Here is a 20,633-nt window from a genome sequence, read left to right as displayed (position 1 = left end):
AGGTCATAACATAGTATTGTGGAAGGAACTGCATAAAAATAAGTCTCCATTACTCAATAATCTGATCCTGTATTCATAATTTACGTGAAAAGTAATAAAAGTTGCTGCAGTGTTAATTTCAGCTGAAAACGGCAATTAAATTTTATATATAGGTGCGGTTTGCAAAAATGTAAGAATTTTCCATTCTTTGGTTGGATTTTATACATCTTAATTTGATTGAATAGTGAAAAGTTATATTGTTGTTTTTGGCCTCGCTTTAGTTTTAGAGCCGGAGAAGGTTATGACATACAGTTGATAGATTATGGAAACCTTTTTGCCTAATGAAGACTTAATGAGTTCTCATTTATGTTTCATCTAAGTATTAACTTCAGAGAAACATCAGTCAGAATATACAACTACCAAATAAACTTGAATAGCTCCGATAATTTGGTTTTGGAAGCAGCCGGTGATTAGAAATATTTACACACTCCTACTGAAAAATCAGACTTTGAGCAAATCTAAACCGTTTGTGATGTGGAGATATCTTCTAAAAGACCAGAGGAGACAAATGGGCATGTGCTCTATTAGCCCTCCATTTAATCTCATTACAGTCTAGGAAAAAGAATGAAGTTATTAGAAAGATCTCGTTTGTGATTTTTCTTTACACTTGGGAGATTTATTAAGAGGCTTAACTGAGTAAATTATAATTTCAAACAGTCTTTAGGGTCGGCTGTATAGGCTCTAGTTTCATTTGACCGTTTAAGTTAGAGTTACAGCTAATTCCCATTGACTGGGTGAGAGAGTGTGTAAATAGGTCTAATATGGAGCGAACGCTCTCTAGGGGCAAGTCTTTGGCTCTGAGCCACTAGTTTTAAACACTATTCACACCGAACTGTCAAATGCTTACTGACATTCTCTTTCCCCAGCTAATTTAGCTCCAACAAGCCATGGTAAAGGCAAGAGGTTGGGTCTTCAATGACGACAAAACTATTATGTGCAAGAACAGTTGCACTGTGACAGAAGTGGAGCAGACACAATAATTGCCTTACGGTGTAATGAATAAATAAGTCCAAAACCCTCAATTTTATCTCAAGCGCTCATGAAGACTGGCACAAAAACTCAGAGATGACGCATCTGCCATTATTGTTATGCTGAGATAATCTAATCATTTTTATAACCGTCAAAATGAGAGTAGTTGTGTGTGCCATGACCTTGAATTGAAGCTCTCAAAGACTGTAAGAAAATAGCGAACTCAAATGAAGCGTGATTTAGAAAATGAAGTATCATGCCATAATAATGACTGAAGTCTATTGCTGTGTACATCATGCTAGATGGCGTATTAATTGTGACATTGCGGGCAGAGGCTGCAGCCTTTTCCAGACTCGAGCAGATGTTGTAAATCCAGCAGCATTTGGGCAAGGCAGGTGCCCTCCAGCCGGTTTCTGTCTGCTGCACTGGTAATGGTTTGTTTCCATTCCTGGCGCATTGGACAATAAGCTCGCATGCACCTCCTCAGACCTTTATCATCGCAACATGAGGTACTGTGGCATTTCCGTTGAACCCAGGATTAGGCTCAAATGTCTCGTTCTCGAAAAGCACCATGACCCCGTGTCCACAGACCTATGAGCGAAAGCGAAGGGAGCAGTATGGGGTTAAATATATTTCGAGTGTTATATATGTGCCCCCAGCGCTCTCTGAACTCATGGTGCTTGTGGATATCGGATTTGTCTAGCGAACATCCGAGCAATTGAGATAAGAACTCTTCAAGGATAATTTTTCCTTCACATTCATGGGCATATTGATTTTTAGATATTTTTGATCCACATTGAACTGAGGCTTTCGAGAGCAACTTACAGTTAAAGCAGTATTTCAACCAAAAACTTACTGCAAACCTGTGTGTCAATGCAAACTTTTTAATTCAGATGTTTTGAAAAATGTTCCTGCTGCTCTTTCCGTACGACAAAAGCATATTGTGAGGAGGGAGTTTTACTCAACATGACTTTTATGCTATATTCCAATATCATTCCTACATTCTGAAGCTTTTTTGTGTGGGAAACAGTCAAATTTAAGCTGCTATTCTGACGTTCTTTTGTGCTACAATGTCGTTTGTGTTTTTTTTTAAAAATGTTATACCTAAGATTCCTAACAGGCCAGATTATTGTTAAAAAAAAAAATAAATAAGAAAGAATATGTGCAAGCACAAATTAAATTTGAGCACTAAGAATGAGAAGATATGCAGTGAATAATTACTTTAACTACTGTACAAAGCTATCCAAGGGTTTAACAGTGCAAGCATTTCAGTCGCATAAGCAGCTAAAATAGATTTTTGTGCACTGTAAAATATATTTAGGAGTATCTGTGCATTTTTCATTAAAATATCTTATGGCAGTATAGAAAAGGAAAAGTTTACATCTTGCAATTCTCAGGAAAAAAATTCAGTCTTTTTTTCTACAGAATTTTAATAACCTGCAATTGTGAGAAAAAAAGTCAGAATTGCCTGCTATAAATTTGAAATAGCAAGAAAAATGTCAAAATTGCAAGAACTTGCAGTTCCAAGAAAAAAAGTCAGATTTGCAGTACATAAACTTATAATTCCTAGAAAAAAGTCAGAATTGCATAATATAAATTTGCAATTCTGAGAAAAAAGTCAGAATTGCATGATACAAATTCAAGAAAAATGTCAAAAATACAAGACATAAACTTCAACTTTTGCAATTTCAAGCAAAAAATAACAATTGCATAATATAAACTTGCAATTCCGAGAGAAAAGTCAGAAGTCCATAATATAAATTTAAGAAAAATGTCGAAATTGCAAGACATAAACTCGCAATTCCAAACAAAAAAATAAGAATTGCATGATATAAACTTGCAATTCAGATAAAGAAGTCAGAATTGAATGACACAAATTCGCATTTGTGAGAAAAATGTCAAAATTGCAAGACATAAACTTGCAATTCCAAACAAAAAATAACAACTGCATGATATAAACTTGCAATTCAAAAAAAAAGACACAAATTGGCAATTACAAGAAAAATGTCAAAAGTTAAAGACGTAAACTTGCAATTCCAACAAAAAAGTCAGAACTGCATGATAGAAATTCGCAATTGTAAGAAAAAAGTCAGCATTGTGAGATGTAAACTTGCAATTGTGAGAAAAAAGTCAGAATTCTGACAAACTCGCAACTGAGAGAAAAGAGTCAGTATTACTAGACACTTACAATTGTGGTGATAAAAGTCAGAATTGAGAGACAAAAAATAAATAAAAAAATAAAAAATGTAAAAAATTTTATTGAGCCCCTAAAGTTCATGCATGCCTACATTTTTGTAAATCAAATGTAATAAAAATAAAAATAACAAAATAAAACAACTATTTTTGGAGCGTGTTTTACATAAAAATGTCAGTCTTTCTACTTCAAAATTTCACATTTAATTCAGTGTGTTACTTGTCAATTCTCTGTAATAATTTGTGAAATGTAATAGCCATTTCTGAGTTAAAACTGTTCCTACACCTTTTTTTAGTGTAGAAACACATGTGCTTGTTGGGGGGAAAGTTAAGTCTTCAGCCTTAAGCATCAAGCCTTCAGCCTATTATAGGCCTTCAGACCATCTGCTTTACCATGTTCTTCTACTCTATTGAAAAGTACAGTATGTACATTCTTCAAATCTTCTGTATAAGTAGGCATAACTGAAGTGAAATGTCTTGCTCAAGTGCACACTGGTGATAAATTCACCCTTTGAGAGGTTTGAACCTACAGTACAACCTTCCGGTTATCAGATCATTAACCACTGAGCCACACCACTCCAGATTGATTACTTCATTACATTTCCTATTTAAAACTGACCAATCCAAAACCAAAATCATCATGTGACACTACAAACCGTACCGTATGAACCGCACACTACACTGGACCTGCGCTTGCCGATAAGCAAGGGTTTTGTAATTTACAAATATGTGTAAACATCCCAGTGTCCTGTTATTAATTAAATGCCATTGGTACTGAACCTGAATTTATGTTTATGAAAGTAAGTGATTAAAGGGAAAATAATGCATGCATAGCGTGTGAGTGTAAGAGCTGTTCAGCGCGAAAAGCTCATTCATTCTGGCTGTCATAAACGCTGTGTTGTGACTACAATGAGATCAGACAACCGCATCCATCACCGTTCTACCAGTGACATCCTCATAGTTCCTTACCCTACTATCCAGCTCACTTACTCTCACTCTGTTTGACAGAGTTTGTTCTGTGGTTCTTCCCCTCTGAAAGTGCCCAGCCTTCTTTGGCATGCACATCCTGCATGGGTAAATAAATCGAAAGAGTGAATCCTCTTACATTTTGTCTGGCATACAAGAGCCAAAGAGTTGAAGGTGCTAAAATTGAAAACAAGCTAAAAACCACAGTTAAGAAATGCTTTGTTTTAGATTAGAGAGATATTGTGATTCTTTAAATATAATATGACCGTACTTTGATTTAATTCATTATATATACACAACAGAATATTAGATATTTAGGTATGTATGCATTTTTGTTATTATTTATTGTAATCTTTTAATAAATCACATTTAATAAAATATTTTGTTTTAATATTTATTTAATACATCTTGAAGTAATAATAATAATAATAATAATAATAACAATAATAACAATAATAATAATAATAATAATAATAATAATAACACAGAAGCAAATGCTAGTAAGTAAATATAAAAATGTAATGATTTAATTATAATTATATAATTAATTATCAAATTGCAAGAATGAATCATAAATTAATAAATGACATATATAATACGCAAGCCAGTTTCCACCACAGAATTTATATCTAAATAAATAAATAAATAAAATAAGGTAATTGTAATTTTCTATTTCACAATTCAGACCTTTACTGATTTTCACAATTCTGAGGAAAAAAGTAAAAAATGCAATAAACAGAATTCCAATATTTTTTCTTAAAATTCCAAATTTACATACAATTCTATAATAATAAAATAATAAAATAATTAATAATAAAAAATAATTAATTATAAAATTCCAAGAATTAATCATATATTAATGAATGAATTATATATTATGTAAGGCAGTTTCTGCCACAGAATAAATGAATGAATGAATGAATGAATGAATGAAGGAATAAATAAATAAATAAATAAATAAATATATATATATAAGTAAGTAAGTAAATAAGTAAGTAGGTAAGTAAAGGTAAAGGTAAAATAAAGGTAATTGCAGTTTTGAATTTCACAATTCTGACTTTTCTCACAATTCTGAAAAAAGTAAAAACTGCAATAAACAGAATTCTAATATTTTTCTTAAAATTCCAAATTTACATACAATTCTGTAATTAATAATTACTAAAATAATAAAATAATTAATACAAAAATATAACAATTAATTATAAAATTGCAAGAATGAATCATAAATTATTAAATGAACTATATATTATGTAAGCTAGTTTCCATCACAGAAATAATATCTAAATTGCAATTTTGTATTTCACAATTTTTTTTTCTTACAATTCTGAGGAAAAAATGTAAAAACTGCAATAAACAGAATTGTTATATTTTTCTTAAAATTCCAAATGTACATACAATTCTATAATAATAATTAATAAAATAATAAACAAAAATATAACAATTAATTTAAAAATTGCAAGAATGAATCATAAATTAATGAATTATAAATTAATGAATTAATTATACATTGTGTTTCGGCCACATAAATAAATAAATAAATAAATAAATAAATAAATCGTAATTTAGCATTTCACAATTCAGAGGGGGAAAAAAAACTAAGATGAATAAACAAAATTCTAATATTTTTCTTAAAATTCCAAATGTACATTTTTGACTTTTTTTCCTCAGAATTGTGAGTTGTAAACTTGCAATTTAAGATCTCAGAATTGCAAGAAAAAGCTAAATTGTGAAATAAAAAGCCACTAATGTTTTTTTATTTTATTTTATTTTTTTTTTTTTTAATTGAGTGACATATGTGATTCAAATCAATGGCATGCAAATCACCTACTAAAGAAAAGATCTCACACTTTATCTTGGAAAATTGACTCTCACCGTGTTTATCTAATGCATTAAAAAAAGATCTACACCGCATAGCAACACGTGGAATATTCCTGCTATTAATTCACCAAGGTTAAAACATGAAGACATATTAAAATGTATCAGACATCACAGTGCAAAACCTGATTCGTGCTGCAGTGTGTCATGCAAGCAAATGGATTGGCTGTCCTGTGGCTCATGTTGAGCGCTTCAGTCAGGAAGCGCAGATCCACTCGCACACACAGTCGTCAAACGGGTCTGCTTTTTGCTCTCAAACAACACTTTTTAAATGTTTTTACTCTATACTATATTATTAATTAAAGGCCTACTGACATGCTATTAAAATGGCCTTTCACGTCAAAAGCCTGCTCTGCGAAACTCTGACCGCGCTGCAGATTGCGCTCGAGTCGATGCAGGAGTCGTCTCCAGGGAAGCCCAGAAGACAACAGCTCTTCATGAGAAAAACTAAAAGGCAAAAATCAGTCAACGGATCTAACCCGCTGTGACAGACAAACACACACACCAATCCGAAAAACATGTAAGAAAGACCTTCACAATCTAAGGCCCCCTTACTGAAAAATCGACTGGCTCTTGTTGAGAAAATGACCTGACATCTAATTCAAGAGATTATTTCCCCCAGGATCCAGCTAAAGACAGAAGCTCCACTTTCTGCTCGATGGCTGACAAAAGAAGCCCTGTCCGCAGAAGATGCCAACCTTGAGGAGGGCCTACGGAATCCTTTTTATTTTCCCTCAAATTTTCTGTTTTATTTTTTTCCCGTGTCCATTTTTCCTGAGTCTACTGTAATGGCTAAATCGTCCAGTTTATTTAAATCATGAAATGTACTGTAACAACTCCACTGAAGGTGAGTTAAATCCAACAATGAGCAAAAACATGAACAGACTTACCAACTAGTTTGAACTTTGTTCCGAGCGGATAAACGGTCGGTGTGGCGCGATTCAAATGAGTCGCGCTGTTTCATTACGCTTTTGGCACATAAAAATTATATCAAACATTTATCGAACTCTTCATATCGTTTTATCGAGGAAAATTGTATTGTGATAATTATTGTTATCGAATTATCGCCCAGCCCTACAGCAAATTTTTATGACTGGATTTCGCAATTCCGCCCGTGTTTTCCTCATCGCCCAAAGGGACTCATAAGAGGTTTCATTGCCAACGTTCAGAAAAGACAGATCAAAACAACCACATATTTTTTTCCAAGACCGAAGATCCCACCACTGTGTCCAAAAAAAAACCCCCAAAAACAAACATACTACGCAGAAGCAGTTGGAACGATTCAGAATCCCAAAGATCCCGCTGAGGCTCTTGAGAAAATACATAAGCCCCCCGGTGTTCACCGTACTATCAGACTTCAGCACAGACTCCGGCTACGGTTGTTTGTTCGTCTTAAACTGGCACTTACACTGTCAAACAGCTAAAGCCCTCTATTTGAAGTTGTGTTACAGAGAAGCCTGCTACGTTTACATGCGGTGCAATATTCAGACTGCTGGCCTTTTCTAACCGAGCTGTTTGTCTATTACTTTTCCAGCGATTTCATTCTATTCACATTTGCATTTACATGGAAAACACAACATCCTGCAATATTACTGACACCAAGATGCTCTGTCAAACGCTTCGACTGCCGTACGTGTCATAAAACACCAGAAAAACTAGAGTAGAAAGTCTGAGATTGATATTTTAGAGGTGAGGATTGATCACAATAACGCATGGATGTATGGATAAATTGTTCACAATAAGATCAACAAAATGCATTTTTAAAATGGGATGAATTTTCATTTCATGCAGACTTTAAAACGTTTTCATGCTGATAGTCTGCCGTACTAATAGTCAACCAACAACAAACTCACCGAGATCTTTGTCTCTTAATTCATTTCGTTTAAAGCACCATGCACTGCCACGGCCATCAAAACAATGCTTGTGTACAAAATCACGGGCTTTAAATCGAAAGACCATGACAGACATCAAATCTCCCGCTGTGATCAATGTTCCCTTTATTATGCACAATCCACAGGTTTATTTGTGAGGTGTTGTGGAGTGATTTTTGTTTATGACTTGCTGTTTATTACTCGCTCCCGGGCGTCTGTCGAAACACAGCAGTCAGACGAATGCTTCAATAAATAGTTGCAGCACAAAGGGTCTCAACAAACAGTAGGATGTTGTGAACTAGATGTTTCCTACAATTTTTCTGATCTAATTATGAACTTCTGAACAAGGGAGCAAAGAGCACTTTGTAAGCTCAGGTTACACTGAATCGTATCATTCTGGTTTTGTGCTGATATTTATTTGAGTGTTTGACATTGATAGATTTGTGCAATAAAAAGTTATACTTGTTTTATCAGTTTATGTGTTGAATATAATATTATGTACCTTATTAAACAAATACATATCTGTTTAAAATAATATATTTTGAAGAATGTTGGTAATCAAACAGTTGATGGTAGATACTGAGATGGAAAAAATACTGTGGAAGTCAATGGCTACCAGCAACTGTTTGCAACAGCAATTCTTCAAAATACCTTCTTTTGTGTTCAGCAGAAGAAAGAAACTCACACATTATCACCATCAGTAGAGCAGAAGCAGATCTTACAAAAATATACAAATTAAATTGCCACCAATAGACCCTTTTCATATTTCCAAGGTTCTCAGAGTGGAAGTCGGCAGAAGCTTCTGTACTGAAGAACAAATATGTTTTACATTTCCATTTGCTCTAATAATTAAAAAAAAAAAATAATAATAATAATACTGAGAGACTAATTACCAGAATTGCAGAAAGTTACTTTAAAAGTCATACATTGCAATACTGCATTACTACCTAAAAATTAATTTAGTTTTTGAACAGTAAGATTTTTTTTTTAAGAATTCTCTTCTGCTCACCAAGCCTGCATTTATTTGATCCAAATAACAGCAAAAACAGTAATATTGTAAAATATTTTTACAATTTAAAATAACTGTTTTCTATTTGAATATATTTTAAAATGTAATTTATTTCTGTGATCAAAGCTGAATTTTTAGGATTTTTTTGATTAATAGAAAGATTTAAAGATCATCATTTATCTGATGTAAAAAGCTTCTGTAACATTATACACTACACCACTCAAAAGCTTGGAGTCAGTATAATTTTATTTATTTAGGGGGGGTTGTGGAGGGAGTTATAGAAATTAACCCTTTTATTTAGCAAGGATGCTTTAAATGGATCAAAAGTGATGAAAAAGAGATTTATGTTACAAAAGATTTCTATTTCAGATAAATTTCTTCTGAACTTTCTAAAAAAAATTCTACTCAGCTGTTTTCAACATAATAATAATAATAATAATAATAATAATAATAATATTTTTGAGCAGCAAATAAAAGTATTAGAATGATTTCTGAAAGATCATGTGACTGGAGTAAAGATGCTAAAATTCAGCTTTAAAATCACAGGAATAAATTACATATCCAAATAAAAAACAGCTATTTTAAATAATACAAGTATTTAAAATTTTCTGTTTTTGTTGTACTTCGGATTAAACAAATGCAGGCTTGATGAGCAAAAGAGACTTCTTTAAAAAAAACTTTAAAAATCATAGTTACTTTTATGGAAAGTAATGCATTATGTTACTTTTTAAATCTGGCCTGGGCTTGCTTGTTTGTTTTTAATATAAAAAGTTATATTTTTGGCAAATGTAAAAGCACTTTCACACCAAAAGTTAGCCTCAGACTGAAGGAAATGTACATTTACGTCTGTATAGTAGAGGGTGTCGCTCAAACAAACCTTTCAATAGGATGGAGAAGAAAAATCCACACTCTTCAGCAATAAAAAAACAAATGTTCTGTTTATCAAAAGTTATTTTTGCTAATTAGTATGGATGAATTGGATCCTCCAAGGTCAGCAGCAAAGACACTAGTTAATAAAAATGGGATTAAAGGATTTTTGTATTACATAATTACTCCAGGTTTGCGTCATATTCTGAGTTTACATTTCACAGTTTTTATTCATTTTGAAGAATACTGAATCTGTTTTTGTGAGATGAGTAAACGCATGTTGACATTTAGTGTAGAACTACAGTAAGCGTCATCTTCACACAGCGCAAACAACACCTCTGCACTTACTCGCGATTTCTCTCAACATGAGGACAGGAAAGCTGTCAGTCAGTACATGGCAAAGCAAAGTAACTGGCGTTACTTACTTGAAAAAGTAAATTAAAAAGTCATTTAGCTTACTAGTTACTTGAAAAAAAGTAATCTGACTACATAACTCACATTACTTGTAATGTTATCCCAAAAACGGCTGATTACGATAGAAGACAGATTTGTCATCACTCCCCAGCTGTTGTATCAGAAACACCCACACAGCAGCGTTAATTAGTTTCCTGTTTCTAGTTCCTTTACGCCAAGGAAACACAACACAAAGCATAGTTTTATAACTGTGCATTCATTTCAAAAAGGGAGGTATTAAAAAACTTGGCTAGATTTATGATGACTGTGAAAATGCATCATCACAGTTTGTGAAAAAGGCTAAAATGTACAAACAGTTAGAGGGTCTTGGTGAGACTCTAACAACAAAGAGTGCATTCGTCAAAGACATCCAAGTACAAACAGAAAGTCAATTATGGTTTGTGCTTACTGCTCTTTCACGTCAAAGCACGTTTACACGTCAATTTTGTCTTCTGGAAATTGTTTAAATGGGCCGAGTTATCCACGTAGCCGTCATATATGTCCGCCAGGAGAGCGCTCTATCTGTCAATCTCTCTATGCCAGGGTACCTGTCAACAATCACTCAACTAATGAGCCTCTGTTTGGCCCTCAGAGGACACCGTAGTCATCTAACCCCGGAGCCATCTCCTGAATTTCTTAACAGGACTGGTGGGGAAAGTGATCTAACCTTTTATTCCCAGCAAATATCCCACTACACACAGTGTTTCGGGCTGCGGGCTAATTTCCATTCCACTGCTCAGCAACCGTTTTAAATGACCTGCCACTAAGATTAATCCTAACCAGGGAACCTTATAGTTCTCAACTGTGCCTCCATCTGACTCCTTATATTATGTACTGTTTGGAGCTATTACGGTTTAATATTGTAGGCAGATGATAATGTGAAGAATTGAACAATGTCAGCATGAAAGGTCAAAACCATCAAACTGACTGACGTTAGATGAATGGCAGAGAGGCCGCTTAACTGCGGGGTCTAGAGCATCTATAATTAAACATAAGAACCGCTTTAGAGAGTTGAATATGAGAGCAGAATCGAGGTGGCAGCATAGGTAGCCCACGTTACAACCCATTCTGACTTTTAACACCCCTGTCTGCCAGAGCAAATGATACGCTAGCACTCCGTTAAATCTGAAAGCCGCCCCTGCTGCTTAAAGACTAAAAATGTGTGCAGAGAAGAGGAATTATGAAAGCGAATGATTCATTCGGATCAAAGCCCGATAACTGCGCGATCAATCGGCCATCAGGCCATCGCAGCCTGACAACGAACGCGCTTGATCGATTATTACGAGATGAGACACATAATGCCGCATGGATGCTAAATGGTTAAAGTGCACTATAAATGCTCGCTTATTAGCGGAGCTGTGTAATATATTCTTTGAGCAGTGAGTGATCTGTCCGTAATGGCTTATTACTCTGTGCAACCAGTAAAAATTGTTATCCACTCCTTGAAAAATATGACAGGGGACATTAGTATTGATTCGGGTGATACTGGCTTTCTGTCATTTTAACATAGATCTATTATATGGATATGGATAAATCACAAAGCCATCAATAGATTTTTACAGTTTCTGCAGGCAGTGTAAGTCAAAGTTGTTGGGATGTTGGTTGGGTGCTTGGGTTTCTTTTCTTTTTTTCGTGCATTTCATCTTCCATTAGGCGTAATTCTCATTGCTTAGAAAAGTAATAGCATGCGTCTCCTCAACAAGCCTCGCAATTTGAGGCATCATTCATATCTGCGGCTCAAATGGTGCGAGGTGAGTCACGTGCCAGTTTAAGGGTTAAGGGTTTGCTCAATGTCTACTTTTAACTAATTACTAATTTTCCGAGAAATCACAGCTCCAGGGCCATCTGTGGATTGACCAGAGAAAATGAACCATTAATATTCAGTGTAATTTCCTGAAGTTTCAACTTGGAACATCGTCTTCACCACTAATGACAACTCATAAATGTATTTCACATGCAATGCTGTTAGAAAATAATAAAATGAAATACAAATAAGAAACAGCCCTAAGCTCTGTGCCGTTTGCAGCATTAGTCTGTCACATTAAACGCTCTACACATTCGTCATGCAGATAAAATCAATAATAAAATGATAAAATCAATGCATACCATGCTCTACCATCACTAGCAATGCAATTTTGCTATCAACAACAGCTGTACCGCTGTATCCCATTAGACTTCACACATTAACACTGCAAGCTGCCAGAGATTCAATTCAGATTTTTCAAGTCCAGCTGTTCTGAATTCTAATCAGCAATGCAATGTCCGGCCATGTAGCTTGATAGTTTAGTGATGGCAACTAACTAAGGTCAGAAATATGGCGTGTAAGTATGAACATGCTATCAAGCATGATAAGACAAAAAAAGAGAAGTTAATTCAGTGCTAGCAGCTCAGACTCGGTTCTCTTTTGCGCTTCAACCAAGAGCATAGGTTCGATTTTGGCACTGGTGAGGACATAACAGCAGAAAACAGACATTTAATTGTTTGAACAAAAGTATTGCTAGAGACAATTCAGTGGTAAATTTCTCTCTTTAAATATAAGAGGTCAAAAAATTATGGCCGTAATTATAAGTCAGACATTGAAGTGAGTTGCTGTTTTTGTCACTCTGCTGAGGAAGATGTCATTCACTTGTTTTGGCAATGTACCCACACACACAAACATTTTGGTCCGATTTTTTAAAGTTCATCTGATCTCATTTTGCAAGTGACTTTTATTACTGTTTTAAAGATGTTTTTTTTTTCTTTTGATTGAGTACTTAAAAGAGAATATAGGAAAATAGGAAAACACAAAATATTAGTGTTTTATGCTAACTAAATTTCACATACATAAACAAAACTCTGGCCCTAAACCTCTCTTTTCTTTATTTAAAGTTGATCCAGACAAGTAGGCTACATGGAAATAATCCGAAATTCTGTTAATCCTAAACAGTCAAAAATGCATCTCTGTATTCCTCCTATGTGTCCTCTTAATGTGAAAGAATTATATAGTTACTATAGTTAAACCATGGTAACCACAAATTAGCCATGTAGTTTTACTACACTAACCATAGTTCATGGTACTTGTAGTAAAACTGTGATTAGGCCTATACAAAAAGAAAAAAAAAGAGTCACTACACTTTTACTATAATAAAACCATGATTCATTTTTAAGGGATTTGTAATGGTTTGATGTTTTGTACTGTTTCATTAAAAAAAAGAAAAGAAAAAAGAGAGAAAGAAAGAAAAGAAATAAGAAAAAAAAAGATTTGCGATACGCACACCGAAGTCCCCGATCTAAATCAAATGATTCGCGATGCACGCTCCTTTCAGATCGGAACTTCTAAACTTCGAATCGTTCAATTCGCGAAGTGATTCGCGAACCCGCTCCTCAGTTCTGATCTAAAAGATTCAATTCGCGAACCCGCCCCGAAGTCCACATTTAAGTCAAATGATTCGCGATACCCGATTCAAAGTTCTGATCTGAATCAAATGATTCGCGCTCCGAAATTCCAATTTGAATCAAAACATTCATAAACCTAATCCGAAGTTCTGATCTAAATCAAATGATTCGCGATCCACACTCCGTATCCCCAATCTGAATAATGATTCGCGAAGCATCATTTCAGATCGGGACTTCGGAACTTCGAACCATTCAATTCGCGAAATGATTCGCTAACCCGCTCCTTAGTTCTGATCTAAAAGATTAAATTCGCAAAATGATTCGCGAACCCGGTCCAAAGTTCTAAATCAAATGATTTGCGATACGCGATTCAAAGTCCTGATCTGAATCAAATAATTCTCGACCCGCGAAATGATTCGCGAACCCGCCCAGAAGTCCACATTTAAATCAAATGATTCGCGATACCCGATTCAAAGTTCCGATCTGAATCAAATGATTCGCGATCCGCGCTCCGAAATTCCGATCTGAATCAAAACATTCACAAACCCACTCCGAAGTTAGATCTAAATCAAATGATTCGCAATCCACGCTAAATCCCCGATCTGAATAGTGATTCGCGAACCATCATTTCAGATCGGGACTTCGGAACTTCGAATTATTCAATTCGCGAAGTGATTCGCGAACCTGCTCCTTAGCTCTGATCTAAATGATTCAATTCGCGAAATGATTCGCGAAACCCGTCCGAAGTTCTAAATCAAATGATTCGCGATACGCGAAGTGCCGATCTAAATCAAACGAGTCGCGAAGCCGCTCCGAAGTCCACATTTAATTCAAATGATTCGCGATACCCGATTCAAAGTTCCGATCTGAATTAAATGATTCGCGATCCGCGCTCCGAAATTCCGATCTGAATTAAAACATTCATAAACTCTCTCCGAAGCATCATTTCAGATCGGGACTTCGGAACTTCGAATCATTCAATTCGCGAACCCGCTCCTTAGTTCTGATCTAAATGATTCAATTCGCAAAATGATTCGCGAATCCGGTCCTAAGTTCTAAATCAAATGATTTGCGATACGCGATTCAAAGTCCCGATCTGAATCAAATGATTAGCGAACCCGCTCCGAAGTCCACATTTAAATCAAATGATTCGCGATAGCCAATTCTAAGTACCGATCTAAATCAAATGATTCGCGAGTAAAAAGTATCCATATTTCCATTCCAAGACAACATTCAACACAAATATATTCAGATGAGGTAACCGGTTTAGTGTTACATTAACTTCTCAGATAATATCAATGACCTATGCGGCCAAAATTGGTGATTAAATACACTAGATGTTGGATATTATCCCTAGCATCCCTACTAAATTCAACGCCCTTGGCAACAGACAAAAACACACACAATTATGTAAAAATAATTGCATGCAATTAAATAACATATAAAGGAGTGTCTTCAAAAAAAAAACTCCTTTTGTATGCAAAAAGGATCCAAATCCTTCCACCACGGATTCAGATCTCAAGCTGACATTAGAACAGTTAAACCCAAACCTCAGTTACTAATTCGAAAACTCACTTTAGTAACTTTGTAACGAAGTAACTAGCAACAAAGAGTTGTTTCTTTGAACGCTTAATGTATTACTGTAGTAAAAGCTGTGTATTAGCCTATGTGGAGTAGAGTATTATAAGAGAGAGGTGGGCTGATTACCTGCTTCTGATCCTGCATTCATTCTTCAGCTCAATCTCATATTCAGAATTAAAACAGTTTGATTGTCCACAGAGGAAAGATCTTTGTCATACTATACTTTGATTTCCGATGACAGCGCTGATCAGTGCATTTGTCAACTGTGTGTTACAAGTGTTACAAGTGTTGTTGAAAGAAAAAATGTTTTTGTCTTGTCTTGTTTTTGTCCCTTTCAATATAAAAGTCTTTCCTGCTGACTCATAAAAACAGTCTTTTGTGGCCATCTAATGGCAGGATAATGTGACTAAAATCATTACGAACGCCAAATACTACTATTATTAATTAAATAATACTATTATATAAAATGTGTTTATTATTTACTGAATAATAATATTAAACATCAGTAGCCACTATAAAAGTTGCTAATCAATTCAGTCAAGAGAACAAAGGCAGTGCTCTGACGCAGTATTACAATTATATAAAAACTAAAAGTTCGCCTTCAAGCCAAAACTATTTGCTCTGGAACAAATAACAGATTAATGAGACTTCAGACCAAAGATTGAAGAAGCCTGTTAGATTTACAGAAATACATCTCAAGTAAACACATCAGAGTCAGCGGCAAATATTTCACAAACTGCATATTTGAAATCTAAACAATTACATTCTCGTATAAAAAAATAACCTCTTAAAACTACAACCTACATTCTGTGACACAGGAACAGTATTTATAAAACTATGGGTTTGGTTGTTCGTCAAAGACCTCTCAGCCAATCAGATTCAAGCACCAGTGTTTGTGTGCGTTTAGATTAGATGATCGATAGCTATAACTGTAGCACATTGACTGGATATTTCTCTATAAAATAGATAAGCTTATGTAAATATTTTGTCTAAAATGACCATTTGACACTGATGTTTGACAGTGGCCATGACTCTGTTTCTGTGGGATATCATCATAATTTGGGCATCTCACAGTAACTACTGTGAAAAATCTTAAATAAGCATGACTTATTTATGTCTAAATGACACTTTTTTCTATTAATTATTGCTTTCATAAAAGTTTGTGCAAGATACTTTATTAAGAATCATATTTCTCTGAGTGCAGATTATGCGTGTGGCGTCAGACAGTGAGAGAGAGAGAGACTGTCGCGCATAACAGTGAGAAACACTGAGTCGGCTGGTGGAGAGAAGCTGATCTTCAAGCTGTCGGCTACAATTCTACAGTTTGATTATGGCTTTGAACTGCATATTTCAGCTGAAGCCTAAGTTATGAAGTATAATGCTCTAAAAACCCGAACCATAAATGACCAGCTGTAGCGTAGGTCCATGTCAATACTGATAATGATATTATTCTGTTAACAACAAGGTCAGAATTAGCATATGTCAGTCATGGCTTGAGCTAATGGACATTGATAGAGTTCCTAATTTACAAGCTCTCAGAGCATGAATCGATCTTTACCTTGGCTAATCGCTGACAAACTGCCTGCTTTTCAGTCTCCTTGAGTGACAGTGGAATTACCTACAGAACTGGAGCCAAGCCCTATATTCACAGGTTCACATAATGTATATGTGGGACTCAGAAAAAGGTCTTGATTGATGTTCATAATGGAGGGAATCAGATATGGACTTCACTCAAGCTCAATGGACATAACTATGGAAAATAGAAAAAAGTTTGGATAAATGTTGGAAGAACAGAGCATAATGTTTAAACTTCACAGTAGACCTTTGTGTTTTTTCCTGATATTTAAATAAATACGTTTTGAATCAAATGTGATTCAGAGCTGGCTGGTTTGGTTCAAGGTTTACAATTCTTTACTGAAGAATTACAGTGAAAATAAATAAGAAAAATACATTCAGAACCAAGGCTGCATAAAAAGTAGTTGCATGACTATAGGTGAGCTATATTGCTGGATTGAGTAAGGTAAACTGCAGCATTGTCATGATGGGTGGGATGATTTTAACACACATTTTCCTAATGTTTCTTAGGAACTCGAGATCAGTCATTTTACATCTTGTTTCAGGTAATTCAACTTGGGGTGTGCTGTTCTAGGCATACTGAATAATTGATTGCCTTAACAGACAAACCAAACGGAGAAAATAAAGTAACAAAACAGATATGCACATAAATCAGTGACCATCAATCAGCAATCAGGCTTGCAGCCCTGATTTTTTTGATATGAGGAGATGACAAGTTTTCACACTGCCATATTAATGCACAACAATGCTATGTTTCAAACAGTACAATTAAAATTATGTCTCAAAGCTATGGTTATATTTCGTGTGGTTTCATTTGTGAATTCATTTTTTCAGAGCTTTCATCTTTGAATCCATTTTTCAAAATATGCAAATGCACTTGTTATAATGCATGCATACATCCTATGATTCATACACAACACACAGGCACACAAAAGACAGTCTACCTGAAAATCTAATTATATTAGCAGCACAGAGACATCCTTTGCACAAATCCAATCTGCTAAAATGCACAGGCTATTCAATCAACTGAGGCTACAAATTTCAGGTTACTGACAACACATTGCATTCTTTAGAAAGGAACAGGGTTTACATATCAATGTTCTAATGGATTTAGCAAAATCAGTACAAACTTCTCATGCAGTGATACGTGCAGTAAACTTATTACAAGTTATAACTTTGGCACCACTTAAGGCAGCAATTAAAAGTTTAGTGGATTTAATTTTATATAGCAATTATTAATAATTTTACTAAAAGCAATTGACTGTTAGAACAAATGTCAATGAAAGCAGTCACCTTTCACACCTGAGCAAACACCTCATTAGCTCACTAATAACGCACAATATATGGATTCATAAATCCAAATGAGACGAAAGTAGGTTATCGTGCACGCATTTCTTTTTAGTTCGATTCATTCTTATTAATCAAGCAAAAGTCTAACACTACAGAAAGCCGGTGCACATCAATGAGTATCCAATAATGAAAGAAACTCTCAGCATTGTTATTATCTTTCTTTTTTGCGGAACTTTGATGTCAGTGAGTAGAGAAGATGAAACGCGCATGCAGCACATCACCTACCGGCAAAGCTGAGATGAAGCAGGTAGATTCCCATAAGATCCATTTCTGCGCTTGTCTGAAGAGAACTGCCTCGAAATGACGCGAAACTGTCTCTTTTATATTCTGAGGTTACCGACAGAAAAAAGCCGCACGGCTTTCAGCGCAGCACATATCAATTCAGCACATTAAACACACTTAAAATGGTCAAAAATGAGATAAACGTCCGCTGAACATGTAGGGCAGCCGCGCTCGCCGCACCGCAAGTGTCAAACTGTCAATCAAGACGTCAGATAAAGCTCGCAATGAAATTAAAGCACTAATGAAAGTTCTCCATCTGCTCCATTATCACGTATTGACATTTGTTCCCTCCGAGGGCAAGAACACGAGTGAATGAAGAGTCAGATTTCATTGAGTGAAGATCAAACTCTGAGCACAGAGAGAGAGAGAGAGAGAGAGAGAGAGAGAGAGAGAGAGGCTTTGAGCTGAGCTGTGTCTCAAAACCTAGTAAGCTGCCTACCTAGGTTGTATCATTTGAGTGTCCAAATTCAACGTGCGCCATAAAATGCAGTTGACCATGTTTTGAGACACACAGCCATAGGTTCAGAAAGGCTATCAAACTGTCTGCTACAAATCCTGCACTTTGATTTTGGCTTTGAACTGTAGATTTCATAAGCTGGAAATTCTCTTCAAAGTTGTTCTTTTATATTTCCTTTCCATCTATTTAGTAAGACAGAATGAGTCCCACACACTGGCTGAAAGGACAAGTCACTATTGTGATGGAAGAAAACATTTCATCATTTACTTTTACCAAGTTAAAGGAATATTTCAATGAAAAATGAACACCTTGAAGCATCCAAAATGTACAAACTTAAAAATAAATGCGCTCTAAAAGGTTCTTTACAGCAATGCCATTGAATAACCATTTTTGGTGCCACAAAGAACCATTCAGTCAAAGGTTCTTTAAAGAACCATCTCTTTCTTTCTTTTTTATAATTTGAAGAACCTTCTTTCACCACAAAGAACCTTTTGTGAACCAGAAAGGTTCTTGAGATGTTAAAGGTTCTTTATGCAACCATTTAGACAAAAAATAAATTCTTCTATGGCATCATGAAGCACCTTTATTTGTAAGAGTGTAGAGGAGTTTGTTTCTTAAACAGACTGGGAGAAATGTAGCGTTCCATCACTTGCTCACAAATGGATCCTCTGCAGTGAATGGGTGCCGTCAGAATGAGAGTCTATAAGCCAAAATAACACTCTCCTCCAGTAAAAAAAATCTGAGAAATGCACCATTTACAAGCCAAAACAGTCTAAAACAGCTCTAAACAAATATGTGGGTGGATTTTGATGTGAGAGACAACAGGGTATGGACTTTTACATTGGAGGCGTTATTATGGATTATGAACTCGTGTTTTATCTATTTGCAATGGTTTGAAGTTAAAAGCATCTTAATGATGGATTTGTTTCTTGTAAACATGCAGCTTTTGACTTCTCAAGATGTTAACTGATGGTTTGGAGCAGTGTGGATTACTTGTGAATTATTGTGATGTTTTTATCAGCTGTTTGGATTCTGACGGCACCCATTCACCACAGAAGATCCATTGCTGAGTGATGGAATGCTACATTTCTCCAAATCTGATGAAGAAACAAACTCATCTGCATCTTGACTGACCTGAGGTTGAATACATTTTCAGCATTTTCATTTTTTGGTGAACTATACTTTTAAATGTTTGTTTGTTTGTTTCTGCCAGTCAGTCAAAAACCTGTATTCACTGACCACAAATATAAATGCATTAAGTGAGGGGATGTATCGTGGTTACAGCCCTGGTTCATATTGGCAGTCAAAGTGTGCCTTGGAGAACTGCTAACCTTCTCACCAAGGCTGTGGTGCTACATCATAAGCCATGTCCTTCATTCCTAATGAATGCATACTAGTGCAAGCATAAGCACTGTAGAGCTCATTAAAACTGGGCGTTATGACTCATAATCACAATCATGTATTGCTTTTTTATCAGCTATGATATGACATGCTACACCTAATTGCAGTTATTGTACTAACAAACATATGCATGGAAATAGAATAATTAACTATTATTCCTGTATTTGCTTGTTAAAGAAAAGACATGACTGAGCTATTTACTTCCACTCTTAAACACTGTGGTTTCATGGAGAATTTATTGAATTTTTCTAATGCACAAAAGTTGTTTAGATGTTTAAAGTGATCTTCACAAGGTTCCTGTAAGAACTGTTTATTAAAAGGTCCTTTATTAATTGGTTCTTCTATGGCATCACTGTGAAAACCCATATTT

At 35.1% G+C, this 20,633-nt stretch overlaps 1 protein-coding gene across 1 annotated transcript in view; it reads right to left on the bottom strand.

The window, feature by feature from the left end:
• Positions 1-18,700, bottom strand: part of gfra4b (GDNF family receptor alpha 4b) — a 70,166-nt gene extending 51,466 nt beyond the window's left edge. Inside the window, exon 1 of the mRNA XM_051127052.1 lies at positions 18,349-18,700. Coding sequence (XP_050983009.1) covers positions 18,349-18,391 — 43 coding nt within the window. The 5' untranslated portion in view covers positions 18,392-18,700. The remainder of the gene's footprint in view (positions 1-18,348) is intronic.
• Between the last annotated feature and the right edge of the window lie 1,933 nt (positions 18,701-20,633).

The sequence above is a fragment of the Labeo rohita genome, chromosome 14 (assembly GCF_022985175.1).
Source record: "Labeo rohita strain BAU-BD-2019 chromosome 14, IGBB_LRoh.1.0, whole genome shotgun sequence".
Lineage (NCBI taxonomy): Eukaryota > Metazoa > Chordata > Actinopteri > Cypriniformes > Cyprinidae > Labeo > Labeo rohita.
Note: the sequence above shows the minus strand (reverse complement) of the source record. Positions and strands in the feature narration are given on the sequence as shown.